At 26.4% G+C, this 22,266-nt stretch overlaps 2 protein-coding genes across 3 annotated transcripts; both read left to right on the top strand.

The window, feature by feature from the left end:
• Positions 1-824: 824 nt before the first annotated feature.
• Positions 825-10,130, top strand: LOC112592633 (DNA-directed RNA polymerase III subunit RPC1). 2 transcript variants are annotated; one of them, XM_025336769.1, is made up of 27 exons: positions 1,114-1,157; positions 1,248-1,392; positions 2,992-3,141; positions 3,236-3,488; positions 3,552-3,792; positions 3,879-4,056; positions 4,137-4,274; positions 4,340-4,537; positions 4,841-4,965; positions 5,022-5,133; positions 5,217-5,414; positions 5,481-5,616; positions 5,694-5,943; positions 6,019-6,218; positions 6,278-6,391; positions 6,472-6,629; positions 6,701-6,809; positions 7,268-7,436; positions 7,506-7,660; positions 7,733-7,850; positions 8,060-8,189; positions 8,254-8,372; positions 8,456-8,609; positions 8,683-8,867; positions 9,148-9,316; positions 9,414-9,547; positions 9,821-10,130. In XM_025336769.1, the coding sequence occupies exons 1-27, from the start codon at positions 1,114-1,116 to the stop codon at positions 9,906-9,908; spliced, it is 4,170 nt and encodes a 1,389-aa protein (XP_025192554.1). In that variant the 3' UTR covers positions 9,909-10,130. The 2 variants fall into 2 exon arrangements, with proteins under 2 accessions (XP_025192545.1, XP_025192554.1); XM_025336760.1 differs by having other exon boundaries at positions 825-1,157; positions 3,236-3,792.
• Positions 10,131-12,329: 2,199 nt separating this feature from the next.
• On the top strand, positions 12,330-21,293 carry LOC112595939 (spermidine synthase-like). The gene is made up of 5 exons (XM_025341353.1): positions 12,330-12,564; positions 16,726-16,846; positions 16,937-17,183; positions 17,925-18,154; positions 20,995-21,293. The coding sequence occupies exons 1-5, from the start codon at positions 12,434-12,436 to the stop codon at positions 21,145-21,147; spliced, it is 882 nt and encodes a 293-aa protein (XP_025197138.1). The 5' UTR covers positions 12,330-12,433; the 3' UTR covers positions 21,148-21,293.
• The last annotated feature ends 973 nt before the right edge of the window (positions 21,294-22,266 follow it).

The raw sequence follows: 22,266 nt of genomic DNA, 5'->3' as shown, positions 1-22,266 counted from the left end.
ATTTAATAAACAACTTATCTTGTACAAAGACAATAAAAAAATATGTATACTGTATGTCTGTATAGGACTATAGGTATTGTAAAATCAATACATTTATCAATCCGCTTAGAGTTTAAAATAACTTTAAATACCTATCTACTTGAATTTTCCTCTAAACCTTTATACTAGAATTTTTTAAATAAGTGGATAAAATTTCAAAATATTTTGAATTTTTAGTTTTTTTTGGACTAGTAATTAAATAAATAAAAAATATCGATACCCAATTTTCGTTTATTAAGAACTCTAATAAGTTTAATGCACTATTTGACATTAGTTAATTTGTTTTAATCAATATGAAATATAAAAAATACATAGCTATATTTTTTAGGCTGTGTTTTACAACAGTACAACTAAAATATTGTTATTCCCCGACTATCCTCCACGAAGACTTAAAAGAAAATGGATTAGAGACCTTCTACATTAAAAAAAAACTATTTTCTCCTAAAAAAAAAAATTCCCTTAAGTAGGTATTTCCATTGGGAGTCCTCCTACATCGCGCATCTTTCATGTCATGTAAGCCACCTACATCATTAATACTTGTTGTGAAAAATGTTGTATAGTTGTATATTTCATTTACCTAATTAAAAAAAAAAATAAAAATATTGTAAGTGAGTAAAAAATAATATAAATAAAAATTTAAATGAATACACTAATATAATGTTTCACCACCAGTAGCGCTATAGCTCAAAACGGTCACTATAAACCACGTGAGTTTTGATATCACATTCATATCATTATATCATTATAATATCATCTATTCGTTTGCGTGTGATAACGTTTATTTGTCGGCTAGTTGGGCAACTCGCAACTATTTACTATACTATATCTCAAGACACTACTTGATTCATAGTATTTAATATCTATGCGCCATGCAGTCATGCGGACACACCAAAGCTAAACTCTTGGTAATTCGCACTGACACATGATCGCACGTTGTAAATCATAATGTGGTGATGGTGTGAGTTGTGGACGTTGGATTGAGATTTGACTGCATATGAATTTTTCTACAGACGTGATTCATATTTAAAAATCAATCAATCCATTTGAAACAGATATTTTTTAGCAATAATAAACATGGTTAAGGAACAATACAGAGACACTGATGGGTCGCGTATAATGTGAGTAGTTTTAAACTGAGGTTGTTGGATCAACAGTAAATTTAAAGTATCTATTTATGATATACTTAATAATCAATTCCAAATTTTTAGATCAAAGATCAGCTTTACGGTTGACAATCCTCAAGATATCCAGAGAAAATCGCATTTGTGTATAAACACAAGAAATCTGTATGCCATAAACAATAACAATGCGACACGTACACCACATCCTTATGGAGTGCTCGATCACAAATTGGTGAGTTAATCATTAATTAATTCAGCTATCTTCTAATATACAGTCAAGCAATGAACTGTGGTCTACTATACAAAATTTTATTGAATTTAATGACTTAACATAAAATAAATAAAAATTAAATTATCAAAAAAAAATGAAAATATCATCTGTTATAATAATTACATGAATTAAACAAATAAAAAGGAGGAAAAGTAGGTAATCACTGCTATATAGTCCTAAGTGTTTAGTTTACCTTGTCATTCAGTATGTTATTAATGAATGCAATGTATATGTATATATATATGTTAAATTTGAACTACAAATATGTATTAAAGAAAAAATATACCTATGTATGTTTAATATTTTTAAATATCTGTAGTTAAAACTCATGAAGAACCTTTTATTCAATTTTCAAGTTTTTTATCAAGTAAAAAGATTTTTATAATATTTATAGAAATAATATAATCAAATATATCAATGTCTATAAATAGCTATAAATACTATGTGTAGAAATTATTAAATACATTTGATTAAAATTTCAAGTATTTTCAATTATTTGTTTTCAAATTATAGTTAAATAAAAAAAATTGATTTGTCAAAACTTGGATTTGTGTAAAAATTTCCAAGTTTTTCTTTCCTTTTTAGAAAACTATCGAACATTTTAAATTTTGACCTCTCAAAAATCCCAATCATTAAAAGTATTATTTTTGTTATTTATCATGTATACTCAAAAAAAAAAAAAAACTTTATAAAGCACTATATTCATCTGAATCTAAAAATGTATATAATTATTATTTATTTAAACTGGATTCTGAAGTTGAGAATAGATTAAAATATTTTCTATATATTATTTACAAAAATTAATGATTTTTTTTTGTTTTTTCCTTTATGTACTTTAAAACTATTTAACTGTTTTCAAAAAAAGTTATATCAATAAATTCTTTGAGATTCTGTAGGGGTTTACAGCTTATTTTTGTTTGGTGATTTTAATAGTCATCATTAAGAACAAAAATAACATTTAAAAATAAATTGTGTAGTCTAGCTTTCTAATCATGCATTGCTATGAGATTTTTTTTAAATAAAATAAAATAATATTTTATTTATTTTTTGCTTTTCTAATGCACAATAAAAGATTTTCTTCTATTTGTAACTATATATTCAAAAACTACTTGACAGATTTTTATTAAAATTTCTTTTTAGAAATATTAGAAAAGTTTATAGAATAGTTTGAACTATGTTTAAAAATATATCAGGTGCTATACCCAATCTGCTACAGGAAGATTGCCCTATTAATTTAGTTCTCAAAGCAAAGTATGCTAATGGCAATTTTCCTGTAAAATAAAATATACTTGTTTAGTGCTGTGTTTTATGTTTTTTTCATATTTTCCTGGATGAATTCAGATTATTTAGCTAGTAATTCATAAATATGTAACACTAGTCAGAGTAACTTAGTATAATATAATATAAGCAACATTAAATTGAATAAATTGTTGTTACCTATATCATTGGTTTTAAATATTTGATTTTTGAACAACGAATGTGTATTAGACTGTCATGACCTCTGATAAATAATAATACTTTGTCCCTTATAATAGTATCTAATCTTTGCTATATTAACAGGGAGTCAACCAAAAAGACGCAATATGTACGACTTGTAATAAAGGATTGAATGATTGCCCAGGACATTTGGGCTTCATAGACCTGCAATTGCCAGTTTTCCATGTTGGATTTTTCAGTTCTGTTATAACAATATTACAAACAATTTGTAAAGTAAGTCAATTCATTAATTTATTTCTTCTCATTGCTTCATATAATTTTACATTTTAGTATAATGTCTACAAATTATTGAAACAATTTATTTTAGAATCCATTTTGTGCTAAAGTGTTATTAAATGAAGAAGATCGTATGTTTTTTTATACAAAATTGAGAAATAAGAATTTAACTTACACAATGCGTAAAAAAGTATTCAAAGAAGTCCATGCCAAAGCAAAAAAGATTCAGATATGTCCGTTTTGTAGTGACATTGTTGGACAAGTGAAAAAAAATGGTATATTAAAAATATCATATGATCGTTATAGATATAAAAAACCTGGTACAGAAGCTGAAAGTAAATTATGTAAGTATTATTATCAATGTAATATTTCTAATTTTTCTAATAAGAATTGTCAAATTAAATTAGGCGCTTTGAATGATGTGGTAAAGTATAACAAAGAAGTTGAATCTATGAGAAATTATCTATTTAATGAAAACCTCAATCCTCAAGAAGTACTGCGTCTATTGTTATCCATACCTTATGAAGACATTATTTTGTTGGGTATGAATCCTGAAGTATCAAATCCTGGATGGTTACTAATGACAAGAATGTTAGTTCCTCCAAATTGTATTCGTCCATCTGCAGTGTCTGATATACGTTCTGGAACGTAAGTGTGTTATTATTGTAATAAAACATACTATTTAATATTTATGCTCAAAACTGTCACTAATGTTAATGTAATATAATATTTAGAAATGAAGATGACTTAACATTGAAATTATCTGAAGTTTTATTTATAAATGATGTAATTGTTAAACATAAACAGTCTGGAGCAAAACCCCAGTTATTGCATGAGGATTGGGAATACTTGCAATTACATTGTGCTCTATATATAAATAGTGATTTATCTGGTGTTTCACGCACAATGATGGTAAGTATTGTTTGATATAAACAAAAAATATCTTGGTAAAATTATTTTACATAATATCTATTATAATATTATTTGTTTAGCCAAAAAAAATTGCTAGGGGTTGTGTTCAACGTTTGAAAGGAAAACATGGACGTTTTCGTGGTAATTTGTCTGGTAAAAGAGTAGACTTTACTGCACGGTCTGTCATTTCACCAGATCCAAATCTTCGAATAGAAGAAGTAAACATTTAAAATAACAAAAACTGTTTTAAAACACTAATTTTATTTCTTTATTGATCTTTTAGGTTGGTGTTCCTGTTCGAATGGCTAAAACTTTAACTTATCCTCAAAAAGTGTGTCCAGCCAATATTGAATTAATGCGTAAACTGGTAATGAACGGACCTGAAATTCATCCAGGTGCTAATTTTGTTGAGCTCCAAGGTTCTAAATTAAAAAAATACTTGAGATTTGGAAATAGACCGGCTATAGCAAAAGATTTAAAAGTCAGTATTTTTTTTTTTTGTAATATGTTTATATTTTATTTTACTTAATTAAATATAAACAAAATGTATTTATTAAGAAATATATTTAGAATTAGTTTAGTATCAGCTTTAAAACACGATCAGTTGTTAATATATATTTATATTATTATAACGTTTTAGCACCAATCTATTCTAAATTAATCCTCAATTTTATTTTGCTGTATTTAAAACAAATATATAACCTAACATTGACTGTTTTGTTTTGTAGACTTATATACTATATTTTATTACATTGTGTAAACTATAAATTAAAATTTTGTGTAGGTTGGAGATATTGTTGAAAGGCATTTAGCTGATGGGGATATTGTATTATTCAACCGACAACCTAGTCTTCATAGATTAAGTATAATGTGTCACCGTGCAAAGGTTTTAGAACATAATACATTAAGGTTTGTTTAAGCTATTTGTTCATATTTTATACTGGATTATAAATATACATTTTTAGATTTAACGAATGTGTATGCACCCCTTATAATGCCGATTTTGATGGTGATGAAATGAATTTACATTTACCACAAACCGAAGAAGCTAGAGCTGAAGCTGCTTTATTAATGATCGTTAGTATTAAATTAATAAATTTGTTATATTTTATTGTTGTTATTTTTTCAATGAAAATTAATTTATTTTAAATTTGTTATAGAACAAATCAAATCTTGTGACTCCAAGAAATGGAGACATTCTCATTGCTGCTACCCAAGATTTTATTACTGGAGCATATTTATTAACACATAAAAATACATTTCTTAATCAGAGAGATTCTAGTAGACTAATTGGTTGGTTAATGTCTGGGGATGATATTAATATTGATTTAACACTACCACGTCCTGCTATTCTAAAGGTTTATTACAATTATCATTCATATTTTTTTTTTTTAATGTATTATTTACAAACTGTGTATATATAGCCTCACAAACTTTGGACTGGAAAACAAATATTAAGTATAATTATGAGACCAAGTAAAAAATGTCCGGTAAAAGCTAATTTGCGTTGTAAAGGAAAATCATATACTCGTGACGAAGAACTTTGCTTTAAAGATTCATGCAAGTCAAACAACATTTAAATATATTTGAAAATGTTTATATTTATTATTTTTTAATTATTAACATTTTTCACATAGATGTTTATATAAGAAATTCTGAGTTATTAGCTGGTACTATGGACAAGGCAACATTAGGTTCAGGTAGTAAATCAAACATATTTTATGTGTTGCTGGCTGATTGGGGTTCTGATGTCTGTTGCAAAGTAATGTGGCGTTTAACACGTCTTACATCATACTTTTTAATGTTACGAGGATTTTCAATTGGGATTGGTGATGTTACACCTAGTAATGATTTACTCCGGTCTAAAAATGAATTGGTTATAAATGGGTTAGAAATTATTTTTTTTATGTTTTATTTTTCCAAATCATAATTTAATATAAATTTATTTATTTTATCAAATAGAAATGCATTATGTGAGGAAAATATCCGTTTGAGAAATGCTAAAGAATTAAAATGTCAACCTGGTTGCAATATGGATGAAACTTTGGAAGCAAATATTTTAAAGCAACTGTCTGGCATTCGAGATTCTGTTGGTAAAGCTTGTTTATCAGAGCTTCATTCAACCAATGGTCCATTGATCATGGCACTTTCGGGTTCTAAAGGTAAAAATCAGTATTTATATATATTAAAATAGAAAATTAATTTACTATTTGTCATATAGGTTCCAATATTAATATATCTCAGATGATTGCTTGTGTGGGCCAACAAGCTTTAAGTGGACATCGTGTTCCAGATGGATTTGAGTCTAGGTCATTACCACATTTTAAACGATTTTGTTAGTATGGTTCTTCTAATTTATATTTTAATTTATTTGTATTGATTTAAAAAAAATATATATATTATTAAATTTTTCAGCAAAAACTCCAGAAGCAAAAGGTTTTGTCGAGAACAGTTTTTATTCTGGTTTAACACCAACAGAATTCTTCTTTCACACAATGGGTGGTCGTGAAGGTCTTGTTGACACTGCTGTAAAAACAGCTGAAACTGGATACATGCAACGGCGTCTTGTCAAAGTACAATTAATATATTTTATATTTCTAATGTTTAAATTGTATTATGCATTATAAATATTTTTGATTACTAGTCTTTAGAAGATTTATGTGTTCATTATGACAATACTGTAAGAAATGCTTTTGGAGATGTTATACAATTTGAATTTGGGGGTGACAGTTTAGATCCTACTTACACAGAAGGTAAAGAGTTAAATTTTTCAATTTATTGTGTTTAATTTGACAGTTTTTTTTTTGTTCCTAGTAAATATTTTTTTATTAACAACTATCTAAACTTATAAATACAAAGTTAAAATAAAACCATTCAAACATATTAAAAAGACATCCAACTTTCTTTTTTCTACTTCATTCATTGTAATAAAACCTAGCAATTCACGTATTTACTTTCTCTGTTATCTATTTGTTATAATTGATTAGTAATTTACTGTTTTTCTAATAAGATAATTATTTGATTAATTTCACTTTAATAATTTTAATTTCTTTCTCAATTAGTACTTTTAGTGTAAATTATTATCCATGAAATCTAAATATATTGAATTTTCTGAATTACTTATCTGAATAGAAATATTTTGAATTTATATAATCTACTGGTTAATTATTAAGTGATTGATTTAGTTTTATAAACAATATTAAATATTTAGGTGATGGTGTCCCAGTTGATTTCAAACGTGTATATTTCAATGTAACTGCTAATTACCCATGTCGCGATGAATGTACATTAGAGTCTGAAGAAATATTGAAAATTACTGAAGATGTATTATCATCTGAAGATTTTCAAAATGTGAATTCAATGTTTATTGAAGAGTTGAGGTAATATTAAAAATATAAGATTAATAATTAAGCATATGTGTCACGTATATTTTATTTTTGTTTCAACAGAAATTTTGGAAAAAATTTATCAAACAATATGGCAGAAGTAAGAAAAAAATGGTTGAATTTAGAGGTTTCAAAACTACAACGAATTACTTCTACACAACTAATAAAATTTTATATGACTTGCCTTACCAAGTATATGGCTGCTGTTATTGAACCAGGTATAATTATAATAATCAATAATACTTGCAATTGATTTAAGAACAGTTTTAATTCAATTATTATTTTTATAGGAACTCCTGTTGGAGCTATAGCAGCTCAAAGTATTGGCGAGCCTGGTACACAAATGACATTAAAAACTTTCCACTTTGCTGGTGTTGCTTCAATGAATATAACTCAAGGTGTTCCGAGGTAAAAAAAAAAAAATACTTAATCATTCTAAATTTAGTTTTTGCACACATTTAATTGTTACAAATTAGTGTTTGTTTAGTTCTAACTTGTGCTTTTTTTTTGACCTTTTTATTTTTTTATTCAACTTATTTCGAAAATATTTAGTTTGTTTAATTGTTATAAATTCTAATATATATATTTTAATTAATAAGTCATATAATATTTTTTAGAATCAAAGAAATAATTAATTCTAGTAAAAATATAAGTACTCCTATAATCACAGCATACTTAGAAAATGACAAAGACAAAGAATTTGCAAGAATTGTCAAAGCTCGTATTGAACAAACTACACTTACTGAAGTAAAATAAAACGTTATTTATTAAATATTAGTTATTATGTTATTAAATTTCATAACTATTTTAGGTTTGTAGTTTTATTGATGTAGTACTTGATAGCTCTGAATGCTATCTATTGATACACATAGATATGAACCGTATTAAATTATTACAGTTAGAAGTAACAATTGAGACAATAAGAGATAGGTAAGAGATTCCTGATTAAAAAGGAATGATTCAATAATTATATGTCTGTGTTTATATTATGTATTTTAAATTCAATTTTGTAGTATACTTTCTACTCCACGAATTGGAATTAAAGCTAATCAAGTAAATATTGATAATGAATCCTGTGTTAGTATATCTTTGCCATCAAAAGGCACTCAATCATTAAATAATTGGATAAACATATATTCTCAAAATTTACAAAAAGTTGTTATTAAGGTAACTATTATTTTTAAATTATTTGAATACTTAATTTTATATAATTCCAATTAATTAAAATTTTATAATTAAGGGCATAAGTGCAGTATCACGGGCTGTAATTCATGAAGAAGATGATAATGGTGAAGTGCGTTACAAATTACTTGTTGAAGGTGATAATTTACGAGAAGTAATGGCAACACCTGGAGTAATAGGAAAAAGATGTACCAGTAATAATACATTTCAAGTTTGGCATGCACTTGGTATAGAAGCATCTAGGTAAAATTTAATATGGTAAATTATGTAATGTAAAAATATAACCTACTACAATTATTGCCAAAATGACAGTTGAAACATGAAATGTGTTGATTGTACATTAGACATTTTTCATAAATAGAGATTTATTCTTATTTGAAATTGATATAGTCAAATTTTAGAACATAATTTGCTCTTAGAATTTGTAGCATAGAATAATTTTGATAAATATTTATTGAATATATTAAAATTTTATTTCAATAATAATATGTATTATATTAAATTTGTTAATTATAAATTAAAGGTCAACAATAATATCAGAAATTGATAGTGTAATGGGTAATCACGGAATATCTATTGATCCAAGACATCCTATGTTGATTGCTGATTTGATGACAAGTCGAGGTGAATTATTGGGTATTACACGTTTTGGTTTATCAAAAATGAAAGAGTCTGTGCTCAATCTTGCTTCGGTATGATAGTTAATTTATTCTAAAATGTTTTATGTATTTTATAATTTTAGAAAATTTGTATTTGTATGAATAATGATTACTTTAACAATGATTTTAGTTTGAAAAAACTTCTGATCATTTATTTGATGCTGCATATTATGGACAGACTGATACAATAAATGGTGTGTCTGAGAGTATCATTATGGGTATACCAATCAACTTGGGTACAGGATTCTTCAAATTGATTTATAAATATCCTTTTGATAAATTCAAAATTTTAATTTATTACATTTATTAATCAATTTATTTATTACCTAATACAGTAAAGCCCATCAACTATGAATACCATGGAGAGTTAAACATTTGTATTCTTAAGGGTTTTTATTTTTTTCCTGTGGATGTTGGGGGATTATTGTTTTTATCAATTACTAAAATATTAATTTTATTTCTAATTATGAATGATCATTATTTTTAGCATAAAATATATTTGTTTAAGAAAATTATTCCTTAACATTTAATGTTTAAGACCAAAAACAAAACTACAGATTTTCCAAAGCAAACGTTTGTATTTGATGATGCAGATCTACATGAAAAAGGGTGTTATTGGCAATGATTCAATGAAGTACATCTAACATAATTGTCATTGACTATAAATTATTTGTTAAATTATTGTGTTCAATCTGTGATATTATTTAATGTTAAATGTATTTTGCGTATAGTGTACCTAAAAATGTGTTGTTATTTTTGTATTAATTGAATAGTGAACAACTTACTAATTTTTGAAAAATTAATTTATACTCATTTTATTAATTCCTAAAAATATTATAAAAATTACAATTCACAAATTTTTTATTTTTGTTGGTTAGTATTTGATAACAACAGACAATTCTATTTAAAAGTGTATTGTACATCCTATAATAATTAATATTTTATTCTTAAATAATGTATTTATACTAATCATTTATGATTTATTTACATTTAAAGTCAACTATAGAGTGTGTAAAAATTTGATTTATATTAATATCTATTAACTGCACAATATGTACATATTTTTTATAATATGATATGATAAATTTGTTTATATTTATACAGTTTAGTTTAACATAAATTAATTTTTAACATTATGCTTAGTAATCATAATTTGTATATACAATTGTATACTTTTCTAATCTGTTATGTTGATATTGAACACCATGTACTGTTATTATACCAAACATTATTTGTTTGAAATAACTTTCGTGGTAAACAGGGTATTCATTGTAATTTATAAGTAATTGACCATAATCAAATGTTAGTTTTTAAAGCTGTTTAAATAATTAAAATTCTGTTTTCCAATAACATTTAATAACAACATGTTTTTTCAATTGTTTATAAATATTCACTTGGTTACTACAATATTATGTGAGTCTTCAAATTAATCAACAACATTTTTCTCATATTTCTATTGTAGATTTTCAATGATTTCAGTAACTAATTGACATCATAAAATAATAAATATTCCAAGTTTAATGCCAGTCTTTCCATTAAACTATGAATTGTTTAATTAAACAAAACACATTTATTTATTGAATTAAAAAGTAATTTGAATGTATTTTTATGTTGATCAGGGGTAATACAATTATGACTTGCTGTGGAAAGGTAGAAATAATTAAATATTAAATATTAAATACATGTATCCTATTTAATGAAAATAATAAAAAATTATATGTAAACAATAATGCATAACTAACACAGCCAGCACCAGCACATCTATTTGGTCTTATTATTTTTGTTATGGAAGGATTAAAACAGTAATGTTAAAATGATAGGTATCAGTTTTTTTATTACTATGAATAAATTATGTAGGTATTTTAGTTTTGTATACAATAAAGTTAAAGTAGGTACATATATTATATTCATTGATGATGTGAGTTGGTAACATGTACCATATTACATCTACAGACTACATTCTTAATGACACTTTTAGTGACGTGCCAATCACGCGTTTTCTCATTTTTTCGATCAAAATTTTGATATTTTTATATAAATGCACCTATTTTATATTAATATAATATATAAAATTCAAATGTAACAGTAGTTGAGTAGATTATATATACAAATTGTGCACATGGAATATAGATACCTACTGCAAAGTGTCAATGTACTAAAATCACTTATAGAATATATAGGTACCCGCGTTTGGTAGATACATATCAAAATAAAAATGTCCCACTTAGTTTTCTTTTAAATGTAATGACTAATGAATTTAGATGAGGTAGGTACCAATGTTATTTCATAAACCAAATATGTTTTTATTTATTTTTTTGACACTAATGTCTTACAAAAAAAGTTAATCTATCTAAATTAAAACCTGTTTTTATATGAGTAGGTAATAAAAAAACTTTGCTTTCCATTCTATTTTATCCATATTATTTATTTTATCAATTAAACATTTTAACTTATTGATTAGCTTCTGTAACGGATTACCCGATTAAGAAATTACGTTTAACAAATAAATATAATGTTAAGTACCTACTTACTAGGTACCTACAACCTACATAAACTAATCTATTTTTTCGCGACTGTTTGTACTTTTAAATGGAAAAAATCTCTTTTACAACTACGCAAGAGACAAGAAGTGTCGAGAAAAATAATTTTAAAAAATACACGGTTTGTTATTTTTTATACCTACTTGTAATTTACAAAATAAAAACATAAACAAAAAACAAGAAGGTTTCATTTCTCAAAACAAATTACGGTAAGTACACGAAAAAAATAAACGTTTTGTGCTTTAAACACGAACGCAATTACATTGTGCCAAGAGTCTCGAGGTACCTAGCTATATACCTATAGGCACGACTTGTATTACTTGTATTATATCAAGTATATTTATGTACATAAAGTAAGAGGTACATCGTTTTATATACATGATAAACATTAAATACCCGCTGTTTCGTACGCCGATTGGACGCTACACATTTCAAGGTCGCCGGAGATAAGGAGGCGTGTATTGCATAATTATAGTAGATATGGTCAGGCGGTTCGACGTACCGACTACCGAGCACCGACGGCACTTACAGTGTACGCTCCACGCCGTCCAGACGTCCGGCGCTCGCTTGCTCAGCTAACGAACTCGTAAGTCGTCGCCGGCGCTCAAACATGAACAAGTTGAAGACCGGATGGTTCAGCGAACTCACGGACCTGTTGCCGGGCAGAAGTTTTTCCATGGAAGTGGAACAGGTCTTGCACCAGGAACAGTCCAAGTACCAGGAGATATTAGTATTGAAAACGTGAGTTCCACCTAACCTACGCTTTTTTTAGTATTTCAGATATTTACTTATTTACTCCATTTTATTTCTAACCTATGTAACATAATATATACCTACCTAATAAATTAAAACGATTCATATTTCAATGTACATAAAAATCGATGTACTCTATATAGACGCGTCATGTGTGTATATAAATTATTAATTATTTTTACCTATACTGTTTAATTTTGTTGATCGTACCATTCCTATATACGTAAACAATAAAAGCACTGGCGGTCAATCGATTTTATCGTGGTGGGGGGAAAGATGACATCTTTTTTGAATATGCTCTGTGATCGTTAAAAACATGATTATAATTTATTAATGATCATATTATATCCTTAAGCCTTAAAATAAGTTTTTAAATATATAATTTTCTAATTTAAAATATAAATTAAACTAATCTTCTGATATTAAAGACGATTGTAGTATTAAACCTATTATAGACAGACTCTACTATTGTAGTATAGACCTAATAAAGGCCTATAAGTATAATGTATATTATTAATTATTATTAATATAGTTAAAACATTGTTATTGTGGTATTATTATATTTTATAAATAAAAGCACTTTTAAAAATAGGGTATTAGATATTTATTTAATGTAACATTCATAACCTATATTTATTTTACATAGTTTCAAGTCATTTAAAAATAATATTTTTTTTTTTTTTTTTTAAAAAGGTTTTGTAATTCTTTATTCAAAAACAAATTAGTTCCAAAATACTTTGAAATGTATAGAACAAATTTTGAGTAACTTATGAATTATAACCTAGAACCTATTTACCTATAAGTATTCGAGATTTAGATAAGCAATATGGATTGGTGCAGAGGCGGTAAACTGTAAAATGTTTGTCTATTACTCCATTCATATAAATTTTAAATATGTGTAGGTATCTAAAATATATTGTCTTAAAAAGGAAAAAAAACTTAAAATTTTTTTTTTTTTAACTATTGAAGTTTTTTAAAATAATGAGTGTTTTATGTTAAGTAGTGGATATAATATTTATAACTGTCTTAAATTATGCTTAGTCAATCATTGAGTATGTAAAATTTAATTAATTAGAGCAGTATGTAGTATGTACGTGTTAAAAAAAACGTGGACATGCGTTTACGTGTGTGGCTACTCTGGCAATGGACTGACCAGCAAATTTAATTGTAAACACATTTTTAGGATTTTTTAACATAGTGAAAAAACTGATTTTATTGATCTTATCAAAAAAATTTAATCTTGGTTAGTCGCTAGATCTTTGAAATAGCTTTAAACCTCTAAACATGTCTGTATTCAGTATATATGTACCTATTAAATATGATATAATACAATAAATTAAACCAGAGTTGGCTTCGTAGTGGTACACACACGCATTACACATACATTTTTTACTTTACATTCTATAAAATAAGAACTTGAAAGTGTTTTGATAGCACATATATATGATTAAAATATTAGTATCTATTAATATTTAGTATTAAAATAATAATTATTCATGCGAAGTTTTCCCAAAACAAGCATCCTATAATTGGTTAATAATTAATATGTCACACCCTGCGTGTACCTACCCATTTTATATTCAAACATGGTAGTCTGTAGACATACCATACAATTATAATGCGTAAAAATTAAAAATCTTATTATTACTGTGAGAAATTTTAATATTTTTAAAAAATATGTATAATTATATGTAGATATTCACAATTGTTAAAATATAAAAAATAAACACAGTTTAGTGAAATATATTGCAGGGATTTTTTTTTTCATTTAATTATATTTACAATGTATACACATTTTTCAATTGTATAGATAGATTATATAGAAGGGTTCGTCCGCGATTCACATGCCAATATCTCATACGTACTTATCTCAAAAAGCCTTCAAAAAATAAGGATGGTTATTATAATTAATTTAATTTTACATTGAATACAGATAATATTATAAGAACAAATGGAATCGCATACGTCTCGCACTTATATTGTTCAGTATTTGTATAAACCTACAAAGAAAACACATTTGCCTTCCTTCAAAGTCAAAAATTCAAATTGTACCATGGTAAATAGATAGGTAGTTGATATATTTGTAAAACAATTTACAGATTATTGTTAATCGTTAAAAAAACACTCTTATATGTACAAGAATACAAGATATTTGTATTAACTGCGATATTTTTAATCTTTATGTATCAAATTGTAATTGATTGGTGTGTTTATTTGAAGTGGAGTGCTATGCAAGATATACCATTTCAACTAAATCTAATTGGAACATAATATGTATTTTGTAAAATTGTTTGGAGTTTAATGCTCTGAATAAATATGTAATATTTATTTTCTACGATTTATCAATGATTTTATTAAATTATATTTGCATTGTACATTGTACCTATTGGATTTTAAGAGACATTCGTATCATATGAATTATAGTTTTATGAAATACATTATATTATTTTATAAAGTAAGCATTTATATCATCACAATCTTGGATTACGTTTTGTATGTTCAAAATTGATAAATAATCAACCAAGCCACCTGATAATTTCATATTCTCATCTCTCATCTGCATATGAGCAAATTAATTTGTCCAGTTTAAAGCAATTTAGAAACAATTAAGTAATATATTTTATCAAATACTAATATTTAATGAGAAATGGTAAACAATATTGTTATGAAGTTATAGAATAATCTAAAAATTAATAATAATAATACATATAAAAAAAAAAAAAAAAAAACTATGCAATTTTAAAAACTACTTATAATAATTTAAATATAAATACAAAAATACATTAGGTATCGGCAAAAGGTTATAAGGTTGTTATTTATAAGACAAATTTATAGTACACAATTTTTAAGACCTCGATATTAAACTACGATAGAAAAACTCCAAATCGTTAGTAAGTACTTACTTATATATTTATATAATCTATTATTATATACATATAATAATAATATTAACAATTAACTAACAACTCAAGACTTGTTAAGTGGTGTGTAATCTTAATTCTTAAGTCAAAACTGACGTTTATTGATTAATAATAGTACACTATTGATGATAACAAAGTAGATAAATAATATATATATATTTGTATTAATTAAGACATAAAATTGAGGAATAAAACTTGATTGTGAAAATAAAATAATTTATATATTATATAATAATAATTATTTAGGTACGTAGGTATATGTTTAGCTATTATCTACATTGGTTTATTTAAATAAAATAAAAAATAGATAAGATTTGATTGATTTAAATAGCAATTACTAATTATTTATTGTTTTTACGTTCTCTTTTTGAACATTAAACGTATATTTGATTAATTTAAGAACAGTTTTATAATAAAAATTCTTATTTCTTTTTATATTATGCTTGTATGTATGTTGGCGTGGCTGAAGCTAATTATTAGGATTTAGCTAGTATTGGCATTTCGTAGTATATTCGTGCATAGGTAGTTACGTATATAATAATAGTTCCATTTTCACCTGCATACAAATATATATGCATAAAATATAAATAATTAAATTGTTATTATTATTAATTATAAATATATAAATGTATAATATATATCCCATTAATGCCTTTGTAGTTTATAGTATAAATAGATACCTATTAAACGTATATTAAATAAATGTGTAGGCAATAATTAATGTTTTAATAGTTGATATAAAATATAGAAACTATTGGCCTAATTTGGTCAATCATGCTATAATATGAGATAAACATAGGCGTGCGCACGGGTAGGGCTGATTGGCCTTTAGCTCCATCTGTGCCTTTTTTTACAAGTAGTTGGGTAGTTGGTACCTAAAAATGTAATAAAGCATTATAGCCGTAGAAAATTGATAACAAAACAAATCAAAATCATAGATATTTATACGATAAAAGATGTACTGGTTGTTCATAGGCATAATTTTTTTCTTGTTTGACTGTGATGGTGGGGGGGGGGGTAATTAGATTAAATTTAGCCATACCTGACTCAGAAGTCTGCGCATGCCTATGGGATAAATATGTAGATACCTACTATAATATGTACCCAAAATCCTCTTATTCGCAACATTTGACACCTGTGTACAGCTATTGATACACCGATATAGTAATAAAATATAATATACTACAATTTCGTCTCTTAATAATTAAAATAATTGGTTTGTCTAAAGGAAATCACATGGCGTCGTATTGGTACTCGATGGCATGATTCAGTGCACGGAGTTCGATGAATATTCTTATCAAGAAATGATTTCATTTTTGCCGTTATTCAGTCATCCAAAACCTCAGAGGGTTGGTATTTATACGATGAATTGAAATTGTATTTATAATTTCCGTATTTGTCCTTCGGTTGTCTTAAGTCTTTATGTCTTTCGTTGACAGGTGCTCATCGTGGGCGGAGGAGATGGAGGGGTTGCTAGGGAAGTAGCCAAACACCCATTAGTTGAAATCATTGATCAAGTTGAAATTGATGACCGTGTTATTGAACTGTCCAAGAAATATTTACCGTTCATGGCTGAAGGATTTAACAATCCCAAAGTCAACCTGCACGTAGCTGATGGTTTCAAATTCATGGAAGAACACGTTCAGTACTACGACGTCATTATAACTGACTCTTCTGATCCTATTGGTACTTTATATAATAAATATACTGTATATACACGAATATGATTTATTTAGTTATATAACTTAAAAATTCAGGCTTAAGAGCGAAAATTTCAACGACTATCCCCCTGATCCAGAAATTGTATAGGGAGCTCTTAGGGGTGGGTTGCATTTATCTCATTAAAATTATTTTATACATTTTTAAAAAAAATTATTGCATGCTTTATTAATACAAAATTGAATAATAATTTTGATTTATTAAAAAAAAAAAATTAGTTTAATAGTTCATCATAAATTATTAAAAGAAAAAATACATAATAAAATATACTTAATGATATTGACGTCAGCTCACTTAGCTCAGAATCGTTTTTTCCTACATAATGACAGTACATCATACTGAATTCAAATAGAAAACAACCATTATAGTGACCTACTCGAAACCTAATGTATAATATAACGGTAGGTACTCATTTATCTACTTTTTGTTACATTGGAATTAATATAAAAATTGCGATTTTTGAATAATCTGTTTCGTACTTCGTAGTGACTTTGAAGTAGGTACCTATTTACTTAGTTATAACAACACTTATTTATATAACATTTACTCAAAACAATTTTATCAATCGAAAAGTGTAATATGATTTTAAGCGGTAGATGTATAAAATTTTTTATATTATATTTTTGAATTTTTTCCATAAATATAATATATTTACTTACATATTCATGTATTTATTTATTGATTAGTTTTTATTTTTTTGAATCATAGGCCCAGCTGTTTCGCTATTCCAAAAATCGTACTTTGAATTAATGAAACGCGCACTGCGACCTGGCGGAATTGTGTGTTCACAAGCTGATACTTTCTGGGGACATTTGAAAAACGCAACGTCAATGTACAACCATTGCAAAGAAGTATTCGCCAAGGCGGCGTATGCTACCTCCTACGTGTCCACATACCCGGCGGGTCAGATCGGTTTCGCACTCGGTAGTCTTGACGAGGTATATCATAGATAAAAATAATTTATATAATACAAATTTATAATAATAAATTACCGACGTATATACATGTAGATACACGTATATAGATTTATGAATAATATTCTCCTTATGTGCGAAGATTAATAATTAGTATTAGGTCCGATAAACGCAGAAATATAATTAATATGTGGATTTTAAACTTTGCATCTATTTTGATTTTATTATTGTGAACATCGCGATTGTCTAATCATCTGTTGTCGACCAACAAGAGTAATATGTATTTAATAGGTATTATAGATAGGTAGGTGTTGAATTTTTATCATACGAGATACGAAGACTAAAGAGTCAAAGAGATACTTCAGTATTATTTAAAGGTACCTACATATCTACACGCATAATAAGTACGTTGCACATTTATAATATAAATTATGATTATGCGATTTGACAAATGTCTAAAACCTTTTATGATTAAATTAATAAAAACACTTTATTTACACTGCTAACCGATATTAACATACTATGTGCCTTATATAATATATACCTACTCGTAATTTAATTTTAATGTAAATATTATTCTTTATGCATATAAATATTTGTGTATTGTGTACCTATATACAGAGTAATAATTTGTCGGGATTTTTTCCTTAAATAATGAATTATTTATTCAAATACTGACCTTGGAAATTTTTTAATTTATAGATACTTAAACATCATATTTTTAAGTTCTTGAGATTTTTATAATACCTACTTAGATAAGAACTTCTGTTTTTAAAATTAGAACTTATCTTCCCAATTTTACTATAAATTATTCGACTAACATTTTTTTTTGAAAATGTAGGTATCTAATTCAGAATTTCAACGAGCAATTTTACAGTTATTTAAATGTTTTTATGAAGAACAATATAAATTAGATGTACCTTATACTTAAACCTGATATAGTATTTAGTATTTACTATAGTTGGATCATTTTTACAAATTACAAATATTTAGTTTATATTCAATTCACCTGTCAATATTTATAATTTGTATAAATCGTCCAAGTTTAATAAATTTTAAATACAATTTTATTAAAAACTTCAAATAATCATAGTCCCCAATATTCTAAACAATTTAAACCTATGATTATTCTTAATATACAAATTTAAGTTTTAAATTTAATTTTCAGAAAAGTTGTCTACTAAATAATTTACAGTAGAAAAGGAAAGGGGTTTCTCATTTAAAAAACAGAAGTTAAATATCTCTGGAAGACATTTCTTGGATAGTACGAAAATTCTCAAGAATTTGAAAATATGGTATTAAGTTGTATTTAAAACTAGAACATTTATATTTTGAATAAATGCATTACTTATTTGATAAAAAAAAAAGGGATTTAGGCGTTTAGTATACAATTTAGTGAATCACTTTATGTATCTTACACATATTATTAAATGTATACGAAAAACACTTTAATTTTAAAAGAACGATTCACAATGGTTGCAGATAGATGTTTTCGTATGTACCTTTATATTTTATGTTAACGTGGAACAACTTAAGGCTAAAATAATTTAATAGGTAATTCAATTTTTTTGCAGTTATACTTTTAATATATATAGGTGGGTACCTATTTTGTGAGCGTACATGCGATTACGGTTTATCGTATATTAGGTAGGTACCTACCAACCTACCTACCTTATCATAAAATTAAAATATTAAAACGACTCAGCGTCACTGACAGACTATTAGTTTAATCATAATTCGATTTGATAATAAGTAGAGTTGTACCTATTCTGACAATTGACATTATTGACCTAGACACCTCATCGAAGTATTTTTTTTCTATTAATATCTGTAGATAAAAGTGAATGGTTGTTACGTTTATTCAATTATTACTTTCATATAGTTTTATTTTTTTTTTTTAACTTTTTATTTTAAAGCGTTCAATCTGTAAATAAATTATTACAATAAGTATGCATGCGGAAATATATAATATAGCTTGACATAAACGTGATAAAAGCAGCCACCCAATGACGACACTTTATGACATGATTAGGTTGAATTTAAATTTACCTTACATATTTAGCTAATTGATATTTAAGTCTCTACACCAATTTCTCTTAGTTTTATTTAATTTTGAAAAGATTTATTTTCAAAATAATATTATTTGCTTAGTTTAAATTGCGGTGTTGTCCTGTAGAGTAGCGGTTCTCAACCTTTTTTTCGTTCCGTACCCCTAAGTTTAATATTTTGCTAGATTATACCCCTCATTATAATTTTTAAACTTTTTCACATAACTACTTTTAAAATATTTAAATAAAAAATAACAAAAAATTGTATGTTACATTCTATACGTTTTATCTATTAGATATGTTGATGGTTAAGTTTTAATTTGTGACACAAATTTTCATTTTTAATAACATATGAATATTTTCGAAATACCCTAAAACCCTAGGTTGAGAACCGTTGGTGTAGAGTGTAAGTTTAGTGGGTATTTTCCTTCGTACACTAAATAAAACAATCTATAACAGGGGTCACCTATTAATATTGTTAAAGGGCCTCATTAGGAATCTGAAAATTTTTCACGGGCCATCAAAATTCTAAGTACATTGGATGTAATGAACACTACATTATTTATTTTTTTTATGTATATATAAATATATGTTACTCATTCTTTGTCTGCGGGTCAGATAAAATTTGTTTGCGGGCCGCCATTTGGTGACCCTTGATCTATAGTATTACCGTATTTTTCAACGTACCTATAAATAACCGTATGTAGTATTCTTATTATCTAATGTTGTCACCTCTACTGATTATCACTTTGATTTCGTAGGTAGATACGATAGATGCGTTTATCATGTTTAATTTGTTTCTTCTTGGTTTTGCAGAAAACAAACTTTGCAAACCCCGTGTACCAGTTGACTAACCAACAGCGAAAAGATATGAAGTTGCGTTACTACACTACTGACATTCATAAAGCGGCGTTTGCACTGCCCGCGTTTGTCGTCGATGCCCTCGATAACGTCGAAAACAGTTTGTAATAATATATATTTTGGGGCTTCGGGCGTACCTATATTATATAGTGTATCACACGAGCCTTATTAATTGTCACATCACGTTACGATTGATATATTATTGTTACCTACTCAATTATACAATTTAAATAAAACATCTATTTATTTGCACATCATTACCTACAATTATTTTGGTCATCTCTAGCCTAAAGACTCTATAGCATATTGCCTATTGGTACATCGCATACATACGGACGCTTAAAAAATATATTGAAGGTACCTTTATTTATTGTGTTGAATATTTATATACATATACATAGTGTAGGTACGTAATACGTATTTATCCTATACGTATTTACATATACGTTGTCATATATGAATGCAAACAGTTCGATGCCCAAACTTTCTGGATGGACTAAAGCTCCCTCACTGGGGCCTACTCATACCTAAAGGCTAAAAATTATATATGCTTAGTGTCTGCTAAAATAGGTACTAAATTTTTTATTAGCAGAACTAAATCTTTGACAAGCTTTCTCCATTTCTTCCAATGTTATCATACACCTAGTATTGTTGTATATAGCTAGGTCAGTACTCAGTAACTGAAATACGAAAAGAGAAAAGACCAAAATCAAAATTAAATCTATAAAAACATTTTACAAACAATAATATATAGGTAAATATTTTAAAAAATTTCCCAAGAAAACCTAAACAATTTTCAGATATAGATAGGGTAGTGGATACCCAAACACTTAACATGTTATAGCTTTTAATACAACATATAATTTTTTTACATTTACTTTATAACAAAAGCCTAACACAAGACACACAAGTAGGTATAGGTACTAAGGTAGGTACTTACGTGAATAAAAGTATGCATTAAAAAAATGTTGAACTGAATTATTTAATTCGTTATTTTATTCTTTTCTATCATATAATTATCTATATCGCTTCCATTTAAATGGCATCCGATCCATATTACTTGAATAAAAACAAAATAATAAGTCAATATTACAGAGATTGTAATTAGCGACGAGGAATGCGAAGTTACCTACAACACGGAAAAAGCGTACCTACAATATTGTCAATATTTATACGACGTTAATGATATTAGGTCTTTTTTTTTTAAATTAAATTTTGTGAATAATT

Source organism: Melanaphis sacchari, unplaced genomic scaffold, assembly GCF_002803265.2.
Source record: "Melanaphis sacchari strain LSU unplaced genomic scaffold, SCAv2.0 Contig0_pilon_pilon, whole genome shotgun sequence".
NCBI classification, from domain to species: Eukaryota; Metazoa; Arthropoda; class Insecta; order Hemiptera; family Aphididae; genus Melanaphis; species Melanaphis sacchari.
Note: the sequence above shows the minus strand (reverse complement) of the source record. Positions and strands in the feature narration are given on the sequence as shown.

Excerpts from the sequence above, each read along its gene's own strand:
- LOC112592633 (XM_025336760.1), top strand. The coding sequence starts at position 1,114 with ATGGTTAAGGAACAATACAGAGACACTGATGGGTCGCGTATAAT. Across the intron at positions 3,142-3,235 it reads TATTACAAACAATTTGTAAA|AATCCATTTTGTGCTAAAGT; the intron begins GTAAGTCAATTC and ends AATTTATTTTAG. Across the intron at positions 5,415-5,480 it reads CACGTCCTGCTATTCTAAAG|CCTCACAAACTTTGGACTGG; the intron begins GTTTATTACAAT and ends GTGTATATATAG.
- LOC112595939 (XM_025341353.1), top strand. The coding sequence starts at position 12,434 with ATGAACAAGTTGAAGACCGGATGGTTCAGCGAACTCACGGACCTGTTG. Across the intron at positions 12,565-16,725 it reads GAGATATTAGTATTGAAAAC|GAAATCACATGGCGTCGTAT; the intron begins GTGAGTTCCACC and ends GTTTGTCTAAAG. Across the intron at positions 17,184-17,924 it reads TGACTCTTCTGATCCTATTG|GCCCAGCTGTTTCGCTATTC; the intron begins GTACTTTATATA and ends TTTGAATCATAG.